General features: G+C 36.6%; 1 protein-coding gene across 6 annotated transcripts in view; it reads right to left on the bottom strand.

Annotated features, from left to right (window-relative positions):
* PLD5 (phospholipase D family member 5) overlaps positions 1-18,079 on the bottom strand; it is a 212,859-nt gene that overhangs the window by 93,558 nt on the left and 101,222 nt on the right. For 5 of the 6 annotated variants that reach the window (XR_007628899.1, XM_050315205.1, XM_050315208.1 and 2 more), the window contains 2 exons: positions 10,867-11,035; positions 2,792-2,906 (listed from right to left, as the gene is read on the bottom strand). Coding sequence is in view for 4 of the 6 variants with exons in the window: in XM_050315205.1 (XP_050171162.1) it covers positions 2,792-2,906; positions 10,867-11,035 (284 nt within the window). In the remaining 2 variants the exon portion in view is untranslated. Of the gene's footprint in view, positions 1-2,791; positions 2,907-10,866; positions 11,036-18,079 lie in introns of those variants that run through there. The other variant, XM_050315209.1, reaches the window with a different exon arrangement.

The raw sequence follows: 18,079 nt of genomic DNA, 5'->3' as shown, positions 1-18,079 counted from the left end.
TGACAAACCTGGAGGTTCACAGCTAGTTCATATGTCTGTACTAATATTGCAAATGCAAATTACTAATTTTATTTTAATCTACATGAGTTCAGTTCTGCTCTCTCATCAACATAAGTTATGCTTTATCTTACCCCATCAGCTCAAATCTGAAGTCAGATTTCAACCTTCTCTGTTAATCAGTAAGGAGAGAGTTAATCAGCTGGAGAGGAAGGATGTGTAGGGAAGGCTCTTCCAACCCTTGGGTTGGAAAAGGTTTATCGAAACTGTTTTCTACAGTACTTCCGAAATGGGGAGAAGAGGCAAGGGGGCTGCAGGTATGCCTGTCTAGAAAAATGAAATATGTGCTAGAATAATTTGGCTGGCAGAAGAAGTCTCAACATCTGTGCTGAGATGCAGCAGTACAGTAGCCTATCCTTGTATCTTTCTGGTTCCTTGTCCAAAAAAACCAACACTGCATGAGACAAATATTAATTCCCCGAGTACAGTTCTTAAAGCAACCCCAGAGAAACCCATGCCATTTTGTTGAGGCCACCTAAGTCAGAAAGGACATGCTACCTGAAGATGCAGCATGAGGTAAGTAATCAGTGGTTGAGGAATTGCAGCATCCTTTCAAGGTTCCTGATCAGTATATTAACATGTACCTCCTGGGTCTGACAGCTAAATTATCCCTTGTCCTGACCCTAGGAACCAGTCTGTACCACATGAGGGCATAGCTCAGGGGTTCTGATCATCCAGCCTGCTGAAAAGAAAGGCAAGGCTTTTCCACCCTCTCCGTGCAGTAGCAACTCTTTCTTGTATTTAGTAGGACAGCCCACTGCTGGAGACAGTTCAACTCCTGCACACAATCTGCCTTGGAAAGAAGAGCCCAGCCCCTGCCCACCTAGCAAGGTGAAGGTGGACTCAGGAGTGCACGAAATTTCCAGAGCTCCACTTGCTATGTAATGCGCTTTCTGTCCATTCTACTGCCCATGGCTCAGGTACCAAGCATATTTGCTGCTTAGGGTCAATCAGCTTAGATTAATAAGCTGATGAACCACAGAGCAGTGCTTGGACTCTCTGCCTAATTATGACAGATACCACAAGTGTGGGTTTCAGCCTGTTCAGACAAATACATTTTGGTTCTCCATCTTGAGATGTTTCACAACTTGGCTGAACTATTGATATATTTACCTCTTTCTTTACAGACAAATCTGACAGTTGCAGGAAAAAAAAGGTATCTTTATGTATAAGTTCAAGGATCAGTTATGATTGATTTCTGAGGATGTAGGTGGCCATCACCTCACAAGCAAAGAGAATAATATTTTTAGTAGATAGGTCTTCCAGGATAGCATAGGAAAGCTTGATGATAAGTTTTGGTGTTTTTTTGTTTTTGTTTTTGTTTTTAAGTTAGCCTACCACTTCGCTTCTATCTGACGTGAGCAGGACATACCATGAACTATTCATACAAGGTCTGCTCATTTCAACATAAAATTAAGACAACTAAATCTGATAGAATTTAAAACTAACTTACTTCTTTTAAGGAATACAAAGACAAATAAAGACTTCTCTGGCTTTCAGGGAGATAAAAACCAAACAACAAACCCAAAGATTTGCAACAGAGCTGGCAATCACCCCATCATAATCAAGACATTCTAATGAAAATATCAGAATTTGTAGAAATAAGCAAATCAAAGCATGGAATTAGAAAATAAAATCATAGTGAGAAAAGCAAGAAGTTATAACTTCGACCTTTGAAAAAGGTAATTAGTACACAATGAAAGCTACAATTCCAGGGTTCAAAGATGATGACAGAAAAACTCACAAGAATTACTATATGATAGCAACTTTCCCTGATTCTCTGTAGCTCAGAGCACATGTATAGTGATAATTTCATTTGAATATTGTAAAATTTCCTATCATAGAAGAAGTTACAAGGAATTTAAACAAATATAGATTGATATGTGTTGGAAGAGGTTGTTCTTTATTCTTTACCATAAACAGACATGTTGTGTTAGGGTGCCACTACACATAGCAACTCCTTTGCTTAGTCTATTTTTGAGTGTTCCCTTTGTGATCCATATAGTTATCTGTGTCAAAAATTATCACCATCAAAATACATAGGCTCTTTTTGCCCTTTGAAAAGTGTATCCTAGCCTTAAAATCATGCTTTTATCAGATTTTATAGATAACTAACATATGCAGGAGAAATGTGTATGAGATAGCTAAAACTTGTGAGTTTCATTTCTTTCACCATTTCTTAAATTCTCTTGACTATTTTTCCACGCAGTTTCACATAAAACAAGTTTATTCATGTAGTGCCAGTGTGCAATCCCTCTTTTGACAGGGATCTTTGAGCCTTAAAAACAATGATTAGGAAAACAGATACCAAAGAAACACACATAGCACAGAAAACCTTGTCAGCTGGCTGAATCTGACCAATGGCCTATTTTCCAATGCTTCAGAATCATCACTACCATAGATATGTTGCTTTATTAATTTATTTTGATATTCCTCAAAGGAGGAAACTATCTTGTCCCACAAGGCATTACAGCAGTCTCTCAGGTTACACTGCCTACCCTTAAAAATGGCAATAGTGAATTTAAACACCTTTTTAAGTGCTTGCAAACTGCAAACATCAACTACAGTAACAGAGTTTCAGACAACTATGAACCAGAGAAAGCTGAAGGTAATTGCAGGGTAATACTACAATACCAATAGGGTACATTTAATAGATCATTCGAGTCTGCATTTTAAGTAAAAGCAACATCCTGTAGCAGTCAATGGCGTAACAACATAAAGACCTTGGTCTTACCCTTTGTTTTCAAGTCGTTTAATACCTTTGATTCCATGGGCAGTATATCACTCACTAGCTTTATCTCAATATTTCGGGATGCCAGTTCAAGCAACTTTTCAAAAAGACGCTGCCCCTGGGAAGAACATTAATGGAAAGCAGAAGTTGTAAGATACAGAATCGTTCAAACTGCGTATCAACAAATTAAAGAGGCGTGTAAAAACAAAAGCATTATATACAACAGTCGAGTAAATATGATCCTAGATATGATTAAACCTACCCTAAAGGTTAGCAACTTAAATACTTTTTCTTGGAGAAATACTGTTCTGAAGGCCAAAATGATTTCTTCCTTTGCCCAGACTGCACAACACTATTCATGACAGGTGCCAGACGGAAGAGAGTGTCCAGATTTTTTATGCTGCATAAGCACATTTTGACATTAACTTTCTTCTAATGAATCACATTCTTTTGACTTAGGATAAAAAGTTCAAGGAAAATAGTTTATTACACTTATTCTGTGTTGAGTGATATTTTTGTAAGTGGTTCTGACCATAGTACACAACATTTTCAAGTGGTCGCATGCTCTACTTTAGGTGAGTTATACCAGGAAGGAAAACAATTATCTATGGGTATTTTATATGCTTTTCCTTTTTACACTCCTATAAAACTTAAATAGTAAAGTCCTATTTCTAACACAGAACGAAAAAGAGAATCTCATACTGAGCTAGATATATGTCAAAACAGAAATCAAGATGCTTGTTTCACATGAAAAATAAAATTTTAAATTGTCAGATTTTTCCATATCCAAGAAACAAAGAACAAGTAGAACTTCTGATTGCACAGCAAATGTTTAATTTTTAGAGTCAATATTTCCAAAGAAATAAAAAAGTTTAGTTACAAACATCTAACTAGATAAGGTCAAAAATAAACTCTCCAGCGCATCACTACTGTGCTGTAACTACAGCCACAGCCAGACCACATTTCCTTGCTGCCATTCTAGCTTACTACAGTGGACACTACTTTCAATTAGCAGTTCAATACACAAAAACTTTGGGTTTATGCAGCTGACAAAGTGCCTGCCCTGCCTTAAGATTCACTTTAGATTCAATGTAATGCTGGCCCAAATGTAAAGCAAAACCAAAAAAAAAGAAGAGTCATATATCAACTTTCAAACAAACAGGTAGAAGATAAAGCTCTTCACAGAACCTATTTAACAAAATGACCAAAACAAAGCAATTTGGGATGATACAATATGACATAGCATGGACCAACAAACCCCAGACAAAGGCCCTCTCCACACATTGAAAAAAACATAAGCAGCAGACAGTGGAAAGCCACCCTTTGGCTTGTCACTGCCTGCACAGATCAATACTTTGAGCCTTATTGGACCTTCAGCATTACACAGACTCAGAAATCAGTGCTTCCCCTGCCTACAGTACAGACTTACTTTTTAATGTTCACATATTTTGAATATATGTGGGAAAATTAGAACACCCATCCTCCTAGAAAAGAGCTTTCTCAAAATTACCAAGCAGCCAGAGGCTGCAATGGAAACAAAACTACTGTTTATGTTTTACTTTTGTAATGTGTGCCTGCTTGCTCACTCAAATCCATAGTATACCTCCCTGCTCATCCCAGGGATCACAAGAACTTTGCAGTTAACAGAATGCTGCCATAATGAAAGCATTAGAGAATAGCTAACAGATCAGGAAAACAAAAACATTATTTGCCTGAAGTTCCAAATGTTTCTTATACTCAGATTCAGCATTTCTTAAGGTGACTAGGTGGTTCAGTATGTAAGAAATTACATCCATGATTTTAACTCGCACACCCAAAAGTCGTTACTGAGTTGCTGTGCAAGTCAAGTGGCTTTCCCTCACATACCTCACGAAGCTGAAAGAATCCTTAATTCTCACACCGCAGATTGTGCTGGGTCTTTTATTAAAAAAAAAGCACAGATGTTAATAGAAAATGTAAGAATTAATGAGATAATAGCATGGAGGAGGTGGATGCTGCACATATAGTTATGCAGCAGCTCCAGCATGATTCTGGGGGAGCAGAGGAGCACTGATCAGTATTTCTGGGTGCCCTGCTCCCTCCAAGAGCGTTTCTCCGGCAATTGCTGCAGTCTGGCACTGCCAGATTCTAAGAAAATCCAGGAACAGAAATCACTGTCCTCTTGTCTGCCAAATTCCCAATCCATGCCCCATCCTCCAGAATGAGAGACTGCTGGTATGGCAGAGCTCAGCCAGCCTTTGGACATACATATGGATCCCCCGACTGGAGAAACCAATAGTTTTGATTTTCCTTAGTTGTATCTTTGCAAAAGTGAGCTGGGGAAATTAAGGACTAAAAGGCTTGCATTGTGGAAATTAATTAATATATATATAGGTAGAAACAGCTGCTCAGAAAGATACTCTGTGTTTATTGAATTTACTAAGTAGAAAGATAAACACTGTTTTTGTTTAGGTTATCTGTAAAAACTGATTTTGTCTAGAAGCATGGCAGAAAGGTCTAGCATATAAAAATACCCATCGAAAAAGTGTTCATAAATTTGAGTGATATTGATTAGCATCATCAATACAAATTAATTCATGAACTGTTCTGCTGAAAAAATATTTAGAAAGTTTACTTCTCTAGCTGATAAAATTAATTGCTTCAGGGGATGGTTCTTACAGTTTTTTCCCTATGGTAATTATTTTTGGACCTTATTGTCTCTTCTACCTGCATAAGAATATATTTACATATGATTTACAAATGCTTTGATAAACAAGCCTCTCTTTGATAAACAAGTATCTCTTCCTGGCACCTCTTCATGAGTTTTGCCTGATCTTAGTATGCCCTGATGTGACCAACATAGCTGTCTCTTATAGGCCATGCTGCCTGCTGAAGAGTCCATCCTGTGGGTGAATGTATCACTTGGAGCGCAGCCCTGCATTCCAATGAAGCCATTTTCTCTGCAAATACACCTGTTTCTGCATCTTGGACACTACAAGCTATTAATTCATATAATTTTTTTTCCCAATTATGTTCATAAGGGATAAAACCTCAAAATTGATTCAACATTCAAAGTATCTCTTTGTAGTGATGGTTAAGGGTAGGAGTGCACACACCACAAATATTTGTGTTTATACAGGTACACAAAAAACCATCAGCCAGTGACAGAATTGGAAAGAATTCCCTCTGTCTCATCTCTCACTGCATCATCTCTCAGCAGGCATTCATTTCCTCACCAAGGTTTAATCTAGACACTCTAAACTATGAAAAATTCACAACTTGCTTTTAAAAATCTGTACACACTTTAGTTCCTCCTTCATTGCTGAAGAATCTGGTCTCTGTCTCTATTAATATTAATTTGAAACTCAGTTTCTGTACTTTCTGACATGTTTACTTGCAATGTTACTGGTTTTTTCCTATGAAAAAGAAAAAAGAAGGGATGGAAGGTCTAAAGAGTTTTGTCACTGCTGTCAGCACATTTGAAATGCTTCTGTTGGATACAAACCCTCACGTTGTCATTCAGACCACATTCCCTTTGCGAGACAATACCAGGCTGCTGCACAACTACGTGACAATGATCAGAATCATTTCTATATACCCAGCTTGTGAGGACTGAGAAACAGTAGCAGCCAACTGCTATGAAACTGGCATGCTACCTTACAGCATATCTGCATTTTAACAAACACTGCCACCAGAAATCTGCTTCTCCTGATAAAATATTCTCATACGCTTTTCACTGGGTTGTTTCAAAAAAACCTACCAAAAGTGACAAAATAGGATGTAAAATGTACTTATAACATGAACAAACTGACATTCAGAAGGTAGCTGTAAATTACTATACGTCTCAAACATCAATCCCAATTGTACTCCCAATTGTACCTGCCACAGCAAACTCTTTTTCTCTTTAAAAAAGAGGAAGTTGTCATTACCAAAAGACCCTGAAATTGCCCCCAAAGCAATTTACTGGCAGTCTCAAGACAGGCTGATTCTAGCCTGGCTGATTTCCCTTGCCTGCTGTTGTCTCTATCAGCATGCATTCCTTATTAGAAATAAAATCGGGAGATGCAAACATGAAAATGCAGTATTTGTTGAAGTACTCTAAAACTGAATTATTGTGCTCTTCAGTAAATTACATTCCTACAGTTTAAACAATGACTCGCTTTTTTCTTCCCACAGACATAAACCTGGTTATGTTGTAGACTTTTCTTCTCAGGTTTTTCTCTATAGTTTTACTAATATTTTTAAAAAGTTTTCCTATAATCAAGCCTCTGAGTATATTTAAAAACATCACTAAATATCGTAACATGCTGGCAGAAACCAATAGAGTAAATAAATCAAGAAATCCTAACTTTAAATTCTTCTGTTTAATACAGAACAGAGAAAATTAAATGCTCTCCTCAAATTCTTCTAAGTGAAACAGCTAATGCAGAAGGAGGGAATGTGCTTTCACTTGTAAAACCTCTTCTTTTTGAATTTATTTTCTCTGCCTCAGTCTGTACCAGCTGCACCAGGGAAATGCAACCACCTGAAGAAGAGAGATGTTTATGTGTAGATGAGCTTGTGGAAAAGAGAACACACTGCAATCTCTGTAGCTGATGATACCAAATTTCTGCTGGTAGCTGCTAGGTTTGGAGGTGTGCCCTTCTTGGTATTTATTTGTATTTTTTAATATAATTGTCAAAGAAGGGAATTTAAGCTCTTGCACTAACATTTGTTTTAACAAACAAATCACTGAAGATCCTTGGTCAATGCACATGTGAGTGACACATGACTCGTCATCAGAGATTCACTACAAAACTGGCTTACATGAGACAGAGTATCAGATGGAGTGGGGGACCTCTCCCATCAAACCATTTGGGAGATGCACAACAGGTAGGTAAATAAAGTTATAAACCTCTACTTTTTATATGATAATTTTAAAACTCAGATACAGGTCTACTCTCAGATCATCTTATGTTCATCCAAATGGCCATCCAGGAAGAACTGTACCAATAAGAACAGGCAGTACGAATAAGACAAAATGGCATTAATTCTTATTTATGAAAAATAAACCAAAGTTAGTGGAGGACTTGCTGGAAATCTAAAAGGTCGTTCTAAATTAAAGTTTCTAAGCATGAGATGAGCCAGAGGAAATGAACTGTGAAAATCATGAAACTGGCATGATCTTGCATTCACCTTTCTCTTCTTACTGCAAATGAATTAAAAGCTACCCTCAAACATTTTTTTTCTTGTTATCCTGTAATATCTCTAAACATCAGATTGCCACAGGAGGAGTCACACATTCACATTCCACAATAACCTCAATGCTTCTACATGACAACTACCCTGTTATCTTGAAAACACAGCTATGACAACACAGAGTTGCCAAAGTACATGGTTTTCTTTCGAATGAGAAAGGCAAGTGTAGAAAGCCTACTCACTCTTTTGCCAAACAAATATTTTTTTACTTGACCACTTAAGCTGTAGAAGCATAGAAATACTGTGTCATCATCTGTCCGTTTTTAGGGAATCCAATTTAGCAAGACTCATGATCTCAGATGACTGAGCAAGGTGTTGTGACCCAGACAGCTCAATCAGCAGTAAACGTTTATTTAGATTTATAGCAACAAAATATGGAGAGGTAAGAGTCAAGGATACTAGGTAACGTACCCATAAACAAAAAAATGAAGAAAAATAGAGCAGGAAATTCTGCAATTTCATATATGTAGATATATACATATATACATATGTCCAATACACATTTAGACAAGATAGACAATATGTATATATAAGGATGATACGTATATTGATCATATGTATGTATGCATGTATATAAAGTTGCAGAATTTCCTGCTCTATTTTTCTTCAAATGCATGTATTTGACTACACAAAGATATATAGAGAATGCAGTTAAACTTTGTAACTAACTGAGAAAAAGCAATCTAGCCTACTCTGCTTTTCTCCTCCAAAAATCCATGTCTGTTCAAGTGCTCTTGTGGAGAGCCTTGCTTTTTAATATGCCTTGAATATTCATAAAACGAAAATTGCTAGTTACAGAGCAGGGTGTGGGTCCATATGGAAGATGATTTTGTCCTTAATTTCTAAAAAACGAGAATAATTCAAGGAACTAAAACTTACTCACTAAGCACTGTACTATACCCTTACCTTTCATAATGCTTCTGCTATTTTGAGGCAAATTTTCCCAAAATTGCAAAGACTTGAGGCCATTCGACTTATTATTCAGATTACAGTTAGTAAAGCTCCTCTGAAATTCCACTTTCATTTCACAAGTGGAGAAAGCAGATGTAATGATACAAGTTTCCTCCCTTCCCTTTCACAGACCAAGCTTTGTGTACATTCTCTGGGGCAGTGATTTGCTAAGAAACATTGCCTCTTGGCAATTTTTTAGCAATCAGACTAGCCAATAACAATACAGTGTTTTAGCACGAATAGACAAGCTTGACAGAAAAATCTATCAGCTGTTCAGCTCACACTGCTGTACAAATGGGGAGATGACTGGAATATTAATTGCCACTAAACAGAAGTAATTACTCACTTTTGTAAGACTACTAGCAGACAGAAATAGATAACTAGAATAGAATATTATGAAAAATGTTCCATTTTTCTGGCTTTAACTGTGTATTTGAGGATAAAAGAACAAATCCACTTCTTAGATGTCTCTTCTTTCTTTCCCTGCTGAATAATATCTTCCAATTTTTACTTTGCATGTGAATGTGGAACAGTGAATGGATTTGATACTTAACTATTGAAATCCCAACTTCTAGTTTCCTATTTTTTGTCCTTTGTTTGGGATTTATTAGGCTCTGCTGGTTTTGAAGCAAATGACACGCTGAATTTTTTTTCAGACAAAACACTTTTAAAAGATTCATGCACATATCAATTCATGCACACCCTAGAAACATCTGAGGCACTGTCTCTTTGAATACATCTGCTTGAATGACAGTACATGTTTTTTGAAGTTACTTAGGCAATAAATTTAAATAAAGTTTAGCTGCATAATTACATTGTGAAAAAGCCAATACTTTGATATTCCATGATTTATTCACAAACCATACTCCAACATTTATAAGCATTCTAAAAGGAAGGGTTTGCATTAAATTTTCTATTTGGCTTCTCACCTTAGATTTTCACTATTTTAAATGGACATGCAGCAAATTTATTCTGAAGAAGAGTATGCTGTGGAACTAGGCTACAGCCTCTTTCAAAAGAAGTAGAATTTAGTTGCTCAAAATACCAAGCTTTGTCTATTATCTATCAAAAGGCATTTTTTTACTGCACAACATCAACAGAACTAGAGAGGAAAGCCAAGAGTTTATGACATAGTATAATAGAGTTGATTCATTACAGTTACCTGGCTGTCATTTTAACCACATTTCATGTCAACTGAACTGCTTCTCTCAGCTAAAAATCTATTTAGTGGAAAAGAGGAGATATTCTCACAGCCTATCAATTCTTTGATATCTTAGTTTTACAAGTGATACTAAATAGAAACCTGCCCTAACCATATTTCTAAGAGGATTGCTCTCAAGAATTAAGTTTTTGTTGGCATAGCATCATTGTAATGCATGTCTGTCTTATTCACTATGATTTATGATTTTTCCTATTGTTCTTAATTGTAGGAATCTTGAACACCAGTCCCTCCCAAGATTAATTTTGAAAAGCTATGAATCATCTGATACTATATTGTTCTCTATAAGTGTAATTCTATCCATCTTTTTGGCAGCAGAATTAATCCACATGCTTGCTCTTTAATTACATCAGTTGCATCAAGTAGAAAATAACTATAGATTTATGAATATTCCTAAATTATGGATGTGCTAATATAGGTACAATTTGGCAGTTTTCTTAAGATTACACAATTACATCCTTTCCTAAGATGGAAGTGGTATCAGTATATGTTGAATGTTATCTAGTCCAAGCATACCACCACTCTCAGAAAACTATTGTACTGGCAGGAAAATCCCCATAAGAAAATGATTTTTTAGACTCCCCAAACAAATAGGTCTGCTACAGGGAAGGATTGTAGTTCTGTAAAATTAATAGTGTAGCAACAAGAACAGACTGGTAAAGTCCCACTCTTTTGTTAGGCTAGAACATACCTGGCATGCTGATGGATGACTGTGATTGAGGTCCCACTGGGAAGAGACTATGTCAACAGACTTTTCAGCCATATTAAGCAAATTCATCCAGCCTTGGAAAAGAGACAAATGGGATGGTGCACTGTCTGAATAGTTGATCCCTTCAGGAATATTTTCCACAAGAGCAACCCTGAGAATAGATAAGGAAAAAATAACCACTTAACAAAAGCACTTTTCTTTATTAAAAAAAATTCCAAATTTTAAAGAATGTCAGGTTTCAGGCCTGAAGTTCAGCATCTGCTCCCAGAAGCTTTCAGCAGTGTGCCACCCACAACTCCCTCTGAAGTTGCTGACTGTCATACTCCACACTTCCCAAAACAATAAAGTGGAGAAATGACCTACTGGTAATGCAGCAAAGCCAATTAAGCTTTTGAAGCTCTGCAAAATTAGCTTAAACGTAGAAAAGCTTACTTCTTTCAACACAGTAAGTGGGAATCAGTCCTTAAAGTGAGGATGGGAAGAATGAAACAATCTTTTCTTGTTTTGCCCTCTCATCTCTGCATTTAGTTTCTTCTCTCTAAGGAATTTGGCAAGATGTAAACTTCTTGGCATTCTCTTAGGTCTGCTTTTCCAGCTGACATTTTATTACATTGCAGTCTCTAAATATGAACTCTCCCTTTCCAGTTGTTCTAAGCTACCTAATTGTTCTGCTTTTACCTGTGTAAGGCTCTAACTGGGATCCAGCAGTTAAAAAAGAAGAACTATGCCCTTCTAATTTCCTGTTTTTTTCTGGAAGGCTCTTTGATCTAACTGCCTATAGTACACAAAACATTTGTAAAAGAGACTACATACATTCATATGGATAACATCATATCCAAGAAGTGAAACAAACATTGTAGTAAACTGACAGTTCAAAATATGCTCCTCTGCTTCAGGGAAATGATGTGTTTCATTCAGCATAGTACCCCATCACTAGATTTCTCTAAATTGCAGCAGGTAAAACTCTCTACGCTCAATAGAGGAATTTTAAAATTAAACACAATTCAAACAAGTTCCCCAGTTCTGTCTTTAGGTAAACAGAATAAATTTTCAGCTTATCCAAGAGGCACTTCTATAAGTGTCCCCAACATCTGCCACTTTTACTGTGAATCATACAAACCAGATGTAGGAAAGCTGTAATAGGAACTTGGAGAATACTCCTCTTCATTGTATCCAAGTACATCAAGCATTTCCACACTGTTTTTGTACTTGTTCATAGTGTTAATTATCAACTCCAGTAATAGGAATATAATTTGTAAACTTTAAGTAAATTATTATTGCAAAATTCTAGTGTAAAAGAGAATTGTACATGTCTTGACTCTTAGAAAAACAGATTAGTCAAGTATCTTCTGTTAACCCAGTGGACCCTAAAGGGTTTACATGGGAACTTTCACAACTATTTCAGATTATCATGCATGTTTGTAAAGTGAACCCATTAAAAGACAGAAAATTAGTACTCTTAAACAATATAAAGAACGCCCAGCAAGAACTGTGAGTAGAGTAAACCTGTGGTCATTATAGTACTCTTAATCTCCTGGCCTGGCAAAAAATCTCCCATCAAACTAGAACAGGCACAGCTCTTCCTTTCATTAAACATTCCAGCATGTTCTCTTATTCCCTGAAATCTGTCAAACAACACATAGCACTAAGCTGTAATTACCAGTGATGCTCTACACAACTTACTATGAATGCTATTCTAATTTTAACATTAAACTTCTCTACATTACAGAAATGAAGATGTAACACCAGCAAATAAACTGCAAAATGTTAAAACACAACTTGATTTTTTAATATCTTGAAAGTATATTTTACTCTAAAACATCCTACCCACATTTTTACAAACTTTTTGAAATAACTAGTGCTCTAAAAATTTAGTGCTTTATTAAGCCATTAAAAAAAGAAACTATTTTACTCTAACACTCAAGGTTTTAGGCTTATTTCTACTGCTTAGAATCCTGTTAGAAAACTTAATAAAACTTAGATCCCTTGAGAGCCTGGTTAGTTCTTTTTCAGTAGTTAACATTACTAATCATATTGCAGCTCTTAGCATGTCCAATGTTTCCAGAAGAATTTTATGGAGAGTTGTAGGATGGCCACCTTCAAACAGCAAGAAATTGAAGCTCAGAAGCTAAAGTGATCTCTACAAGGACATAAAAACACCTTCAGTAATTTATGGCAAAGATAAGACATGAATCCACGTCTTTCTGACATCTTCCATCCCCTACCCAATCATGCCTACATAGAGGAAAGAGTTTTTTCTGAATATTCTTCAAAGACATTCTTTGTATCAAATGATTATACAGAAATAAAGTAATCTGTCAAAAGTAGTTCTGACTTAGCTAAAATTTAAAAGTGTACATCAGTCCCTTGACACAAGTTCGGACCAAAATTTCTCAACATTAGAATATTGTCTGACACGGCACAGTATTTTCCGGTGGAAGTAATGCAAATGAATACACAGGAGCCCACAAAATAACTGATAGGACTGAATCTGTCACAGTCATTTCAAGTGGCTTTTAGTAGTGTTTCCTATGGGCAGTTTCCTACTGAACTGGTATCTCACTGGAAAGCATCAGCTTAACTTCCCTTTTTCCTATCTCTATCTTTGGCAGGTCGCAAGCTGCCAAAAAGGTAGAACTATCATAGAAGGGTTGAGATGATCTGGAGACAGCGTAGCTCAACCCTGCTTGTCAAAGGAGGGTCAATGACAGCAGGCTGATCAGGACACTGTCCAGTCAGGTTTTTGCATATGTCCAATATCTCCAAGACCAACCCCACCATATTTGAGATTAGGGACCTGATCCAACCGAACACATATATGTTCATTTGTGACTTCACATTATTTAGGTGTGAAGTAGGGGAAAATGCTGTATCTATTTTTTATAAACACTAATTCCAGAAGTCACTGGAATCTATACCTTAAATTGTAATGCAGAAAAAGCTGTAGTTGTGGGTCATTGATCTATACATGCATTTTGGTACAGATACCATCCAGATATGCAAAAAAGTTGGGCTCTTCTTCCTGTTTCATGAGTTTAAACCATTTACTTATTCAAAGAAAGTAGCAAGGCAAATTTACTGGGCAAAAAGGAATTCAACTCCCTCTTAAAAGGGTCCTTGTCAAGGACAAGGTGCCTCTTGATAAGGAAGGTTATCCTGACTGTTGGAACAAACTTGCTCTTCGCTAGGATAACAGCTCTGAGCTTTTAAATCTGCACAGCATTCAGTAAGCTACAGCACCAGTACTAAATAAGGCACGTGGCTACACAACTCTTGCCATTTTATGATTTGGGTTTGATTATCCAGTAGAAGGCAAACGTGTTCCAGTTAGCAAAACTGTAATTTAGAACAGATATTATCTGGTAATATATTTCCTAGTCTTCTGTTTAGTCAAATAATAAACAAAGGGAGTGGTCACAGCACAAAGCCTGTCCAAATTCAAGAAGCATTTGGACAACGGCTCTCAGGCACATGGTGGGATTCTTGGGGTGTCCTGTGCAGGGTCAGGAGTTGGACTTGAGGATTCTTGTGGGTCCCTCCCAACTCAGCATATTCTACGATTCTACTTTTTGTTCTTTAGCAGAAAAAACCACAAAGGACAACAAACAAACAAACAAAACAACCAAACCAAAAAAACCCCCACAACTAAACCTAAAAAACTCACCCACATTTAATCTAGCTGAGGCAGTAGTTAAAAAGTGGTTTTCAGAGCTTAAACATACCTTTAGAAATGAACTGATTCTGCCAAAACCTTCCAATATGTTCCCTTACTCAATCAAAACTCAACAGTAAGTTCAAAAGTTATAAAAAAAAGTCAAACACTAATTTTTTACACTAAGTGATTTTGCCTTTATAATCTTCACTTTTTCTTTGACACAATAGCAGTGTTCCAGTGCTTAGTCAAGATGAGTTTTGTTAAAACTTCTGTGCAAAAATTTGAGTTTACAAGCCCCAATTCCATCAATAAAAGCTAAATTTAGCTTTCATTGTTGTTCCAATATGACCCACAAAGAGGTTTTTCAAATTTAGTATAATAAAAACTTCCAGGAGAGAAGGTCGTTCACAGACCTTGAGGGAGGTTCGACATTGTGACATAATTTACTCTGCAAAAATGGCATATTAACAAAGCAAAACAGAACAAATGTACCATGGTGATTAAAACAGGCTTCTTCTACTTCAGAATCATTAGCAGACAACCTTACACCTGTTGAATGAGATGTCCTTTCCTTCTCTGACCTCCTGGTGCTCTGTTTCATCTGATAATGCCAACATAGGCTAGTGTCTTAAGTTTTATAGCTGATTATTCTCAAAACTACCTCACAGAGACTGAGAAGCCTGAAAGTAATGTTACACAATTTCTGTGAAGTTAGAGAGAGAGACAAGGGTCAGAGCTGAGATTCAAGCTCTTCTTAGCTAACAGAAATGTGGCAAATGGAATGGTATTTAACACCTACCAAAGAAAAGACCACGACCTCAATAATAAGACTCTTCTGAGCTCAGCTACAAGACATGCATTTAGCAATTCCAAGTGAATTCTGTACCCGGTTAAGGGTTCTTCTTCATCTTTGACAGTTCTTTGACCAGAAAGCAAGATTTGTTTCTGATCTCACATCAATTTCTTTCTCTGAAGGAAACAGAGACTCTTAACTTAGCATATGGATTAATTAGAGTAGAAAAAGGGTTAGGACAGTGAAAATAGGCAGATGCTATATGTATGTCTCTTGAACAAACTTGGGGCTATTGGCAAGAATCTATAGCTCTGTTGAAAAGTTTAGCTGTAATGATTATACTCATATAAAAGGAAAGGTTTTTTTGATGGTTCATACTTCATGCCATATTAAAATGATAAACTGTAGAACATTATTCACTCCACTTTGTCTCAATCCAGAGTTATCCACTAAAGAAAACCCAGGTAATATGTACTTGAGCATCTCTACAGCATCTGAATTTACTCACCATTAAAAGGAAAAAACGTGGTAAGAAAATGTTACAGTGATTTGTATGAGACAATAAAGAAATAAAAGATGACCAAAGCCTTTGACATTTAATTTCAATTAAGGCTTTCACCATCTCACCTTCAAGCCCTCCACATCATTCTACATTACATCACTCCTATCACTCTTCTCCCTCAGATCTACTCATTAGCTGTCATGCTGACCAAGAAAATCTTCTCTTTAGCTTTGCAACAGAACCACAGCAACAGCTCTTGTTTCTGCAAGGGATTAAGAAATACCCTTCTAGGCAGTGTATAATTACGATTTCAAAAACATGCTGAACAAACTGTTTTCTGGGGCAAGAGAGAAAATGTCCTAAAAAAAAAAAAAAGAAAAAAAAAGAAAGTACAGCTCAACTATATTTGGATATTCTACTTAAAGTCAGTGGTAAGGATTTGGAAGATCGAACGCAACAATTCTACTTGAGATCAGACTGCAGAGCACAAAGGTATACAGTGTATTTGGATAATTACATGGTATATCCAGTAAGGAAAAATCCAACTGTGCATTATATGTAATATTTACTCTGTAATTAATTATATCTAATTCTTCCAGTATAAGAAGTTACAAAATCTGCTAGCTCTCACATACTTACTGCTGGGGCTTTCAATTTTAAACAAAATATGTGTCACCCATTAAAGCAAATTCAAGACAGAACTCAAGCGTTAACAGTGAAATGCAAAGCAGCTATGATTGAACTTAAAATGGACTGTAAGCTCAAACTTAGTACTCAGAAGGACCTAGATTATTAGCACCTGAGAACGTATCACAAGTTCTATAACAGTCCTCTAACACTGACAGTCTCAACTAGTGAGGCACGTGTGTGTGCTCGTACATGCACACATTCAGGAGTATATGCACACCGTAAAAGCTCTTCAGTGACATTTACTTGTCTGCTTTTTGAATGTTAGTCCAGAGATGTGCAGAGACAAAATCTTGGGATGCAGAATGCTTGGTTCGAGATTATTCTTTGAATCAGATCTGCAGTGAATGTAGATAAATTCAGATTTTTGGTATTAAAATATATTTTTTTCTGCAGCCATGTGAGGTACAGAGCTTTATTTGAATGCTTCTAAATTTGTGGTAGAGCAGAGTAGTGTGTTGTTTAAAATCAAAGGGCACTCTCAGTACCTCCATAATGAATACATATTTTCAAGATGATTCCATGCACTCAATGATAAAACACTGCAATAAGCATATTAACACTTATTATTTTGAGAAATCAAACTGTGCTGAAGACAGGCCCCTTGAGCCAAGTGAGTGGCCTTATGCTGTTTAATATGCAGCTGCAGAAGGTGGCGGTAGCACAGGAGTGAGAATAAAAAGCCCTGACAACTTCAAGTGTTCACAGAACTCCAGCCTTAAGCTCTTCAGCTAATGCCTACAACTAGAAATTGCCTTTCAACCTCCCCCTTCCATGGTTGCCTCTTCTTTGCACTTAGTCTCCTTTCATTTTTATTTTTCAGTCCACAGAAAAAATGGAAGTCTCCTAACTGTATTCCAACACATATTAACTACTCACCAGTTAGGTCTTTTTACATTTTCCATAATCAACTTGGAAATTACTGTGCCCACATAATGATTTTTGTGCCCACTCATCGTGATGTCTACAAGCCAAATACAGCATGCAGACATGCACAATGCCTCCATTTAGCTTGGCAGATTTCATGTGCCAGATTCCTGGTTGGTACAATATAAAAAAAATAAGATTTATAGCCAGCACCTATGTCAGTGGAACAATATTGGTTTTTACCAGTTCAAGATTAGACTCAGTTCTCTAGGTCTTTAAAATAAATAGCTAGAAGCACTCCAGGACTACCTCTTCTCTTTGGACTGCCCCATGGATTCTTAGGTAAGAAAAAGATGATCCCTTCCCCCATTTCATACCATCAGAAAGATGTTTGTGTTGTAACATACCATACGCACATAAGTTTTGAAGGAAGAACCTGCTATACAAATTCACAAGTCATCTAAGGTTTATTTAAACCTCTAATTAAACATATTTTAGGTGATAAAATGAAGTTTTCACAGTTACATTTCAGATGCAGGTTTTAGTTCTCAAAGGCATCCAAAAGAGGGAAAAAACTGACCAGATGTTTCATAATGTCACTTCACCCTACTAGGGACACTATTTCCCTGGTGCCAAAGAAAATCTGAACTTTAATCATAAATTCAATCTACCTGTCAGGATCACTTTAATA

This window comes from Myiozetetes cayanensis, unplaced genomic scaffold, assembly GCF_022539395.1.
Source record: "Myiozetetes cayanensis isolate MyiCay16 unplaced genomic scaffold, myiCay2020 scf2-11, whole genome shotgun sequence".
Classification (NCBI taxonomy): Eukaryota; Metazoa; Chordata; class Aves; order Passeriformes; family Tyrannidae; genus Myiozetetes; species Myiozetetes cayanensis.
The sequence above is the reverse complement of the archived record's forward strand: the minus strand, read 5'-3'. Positions and strand labels throughout refer to the sequence as shown.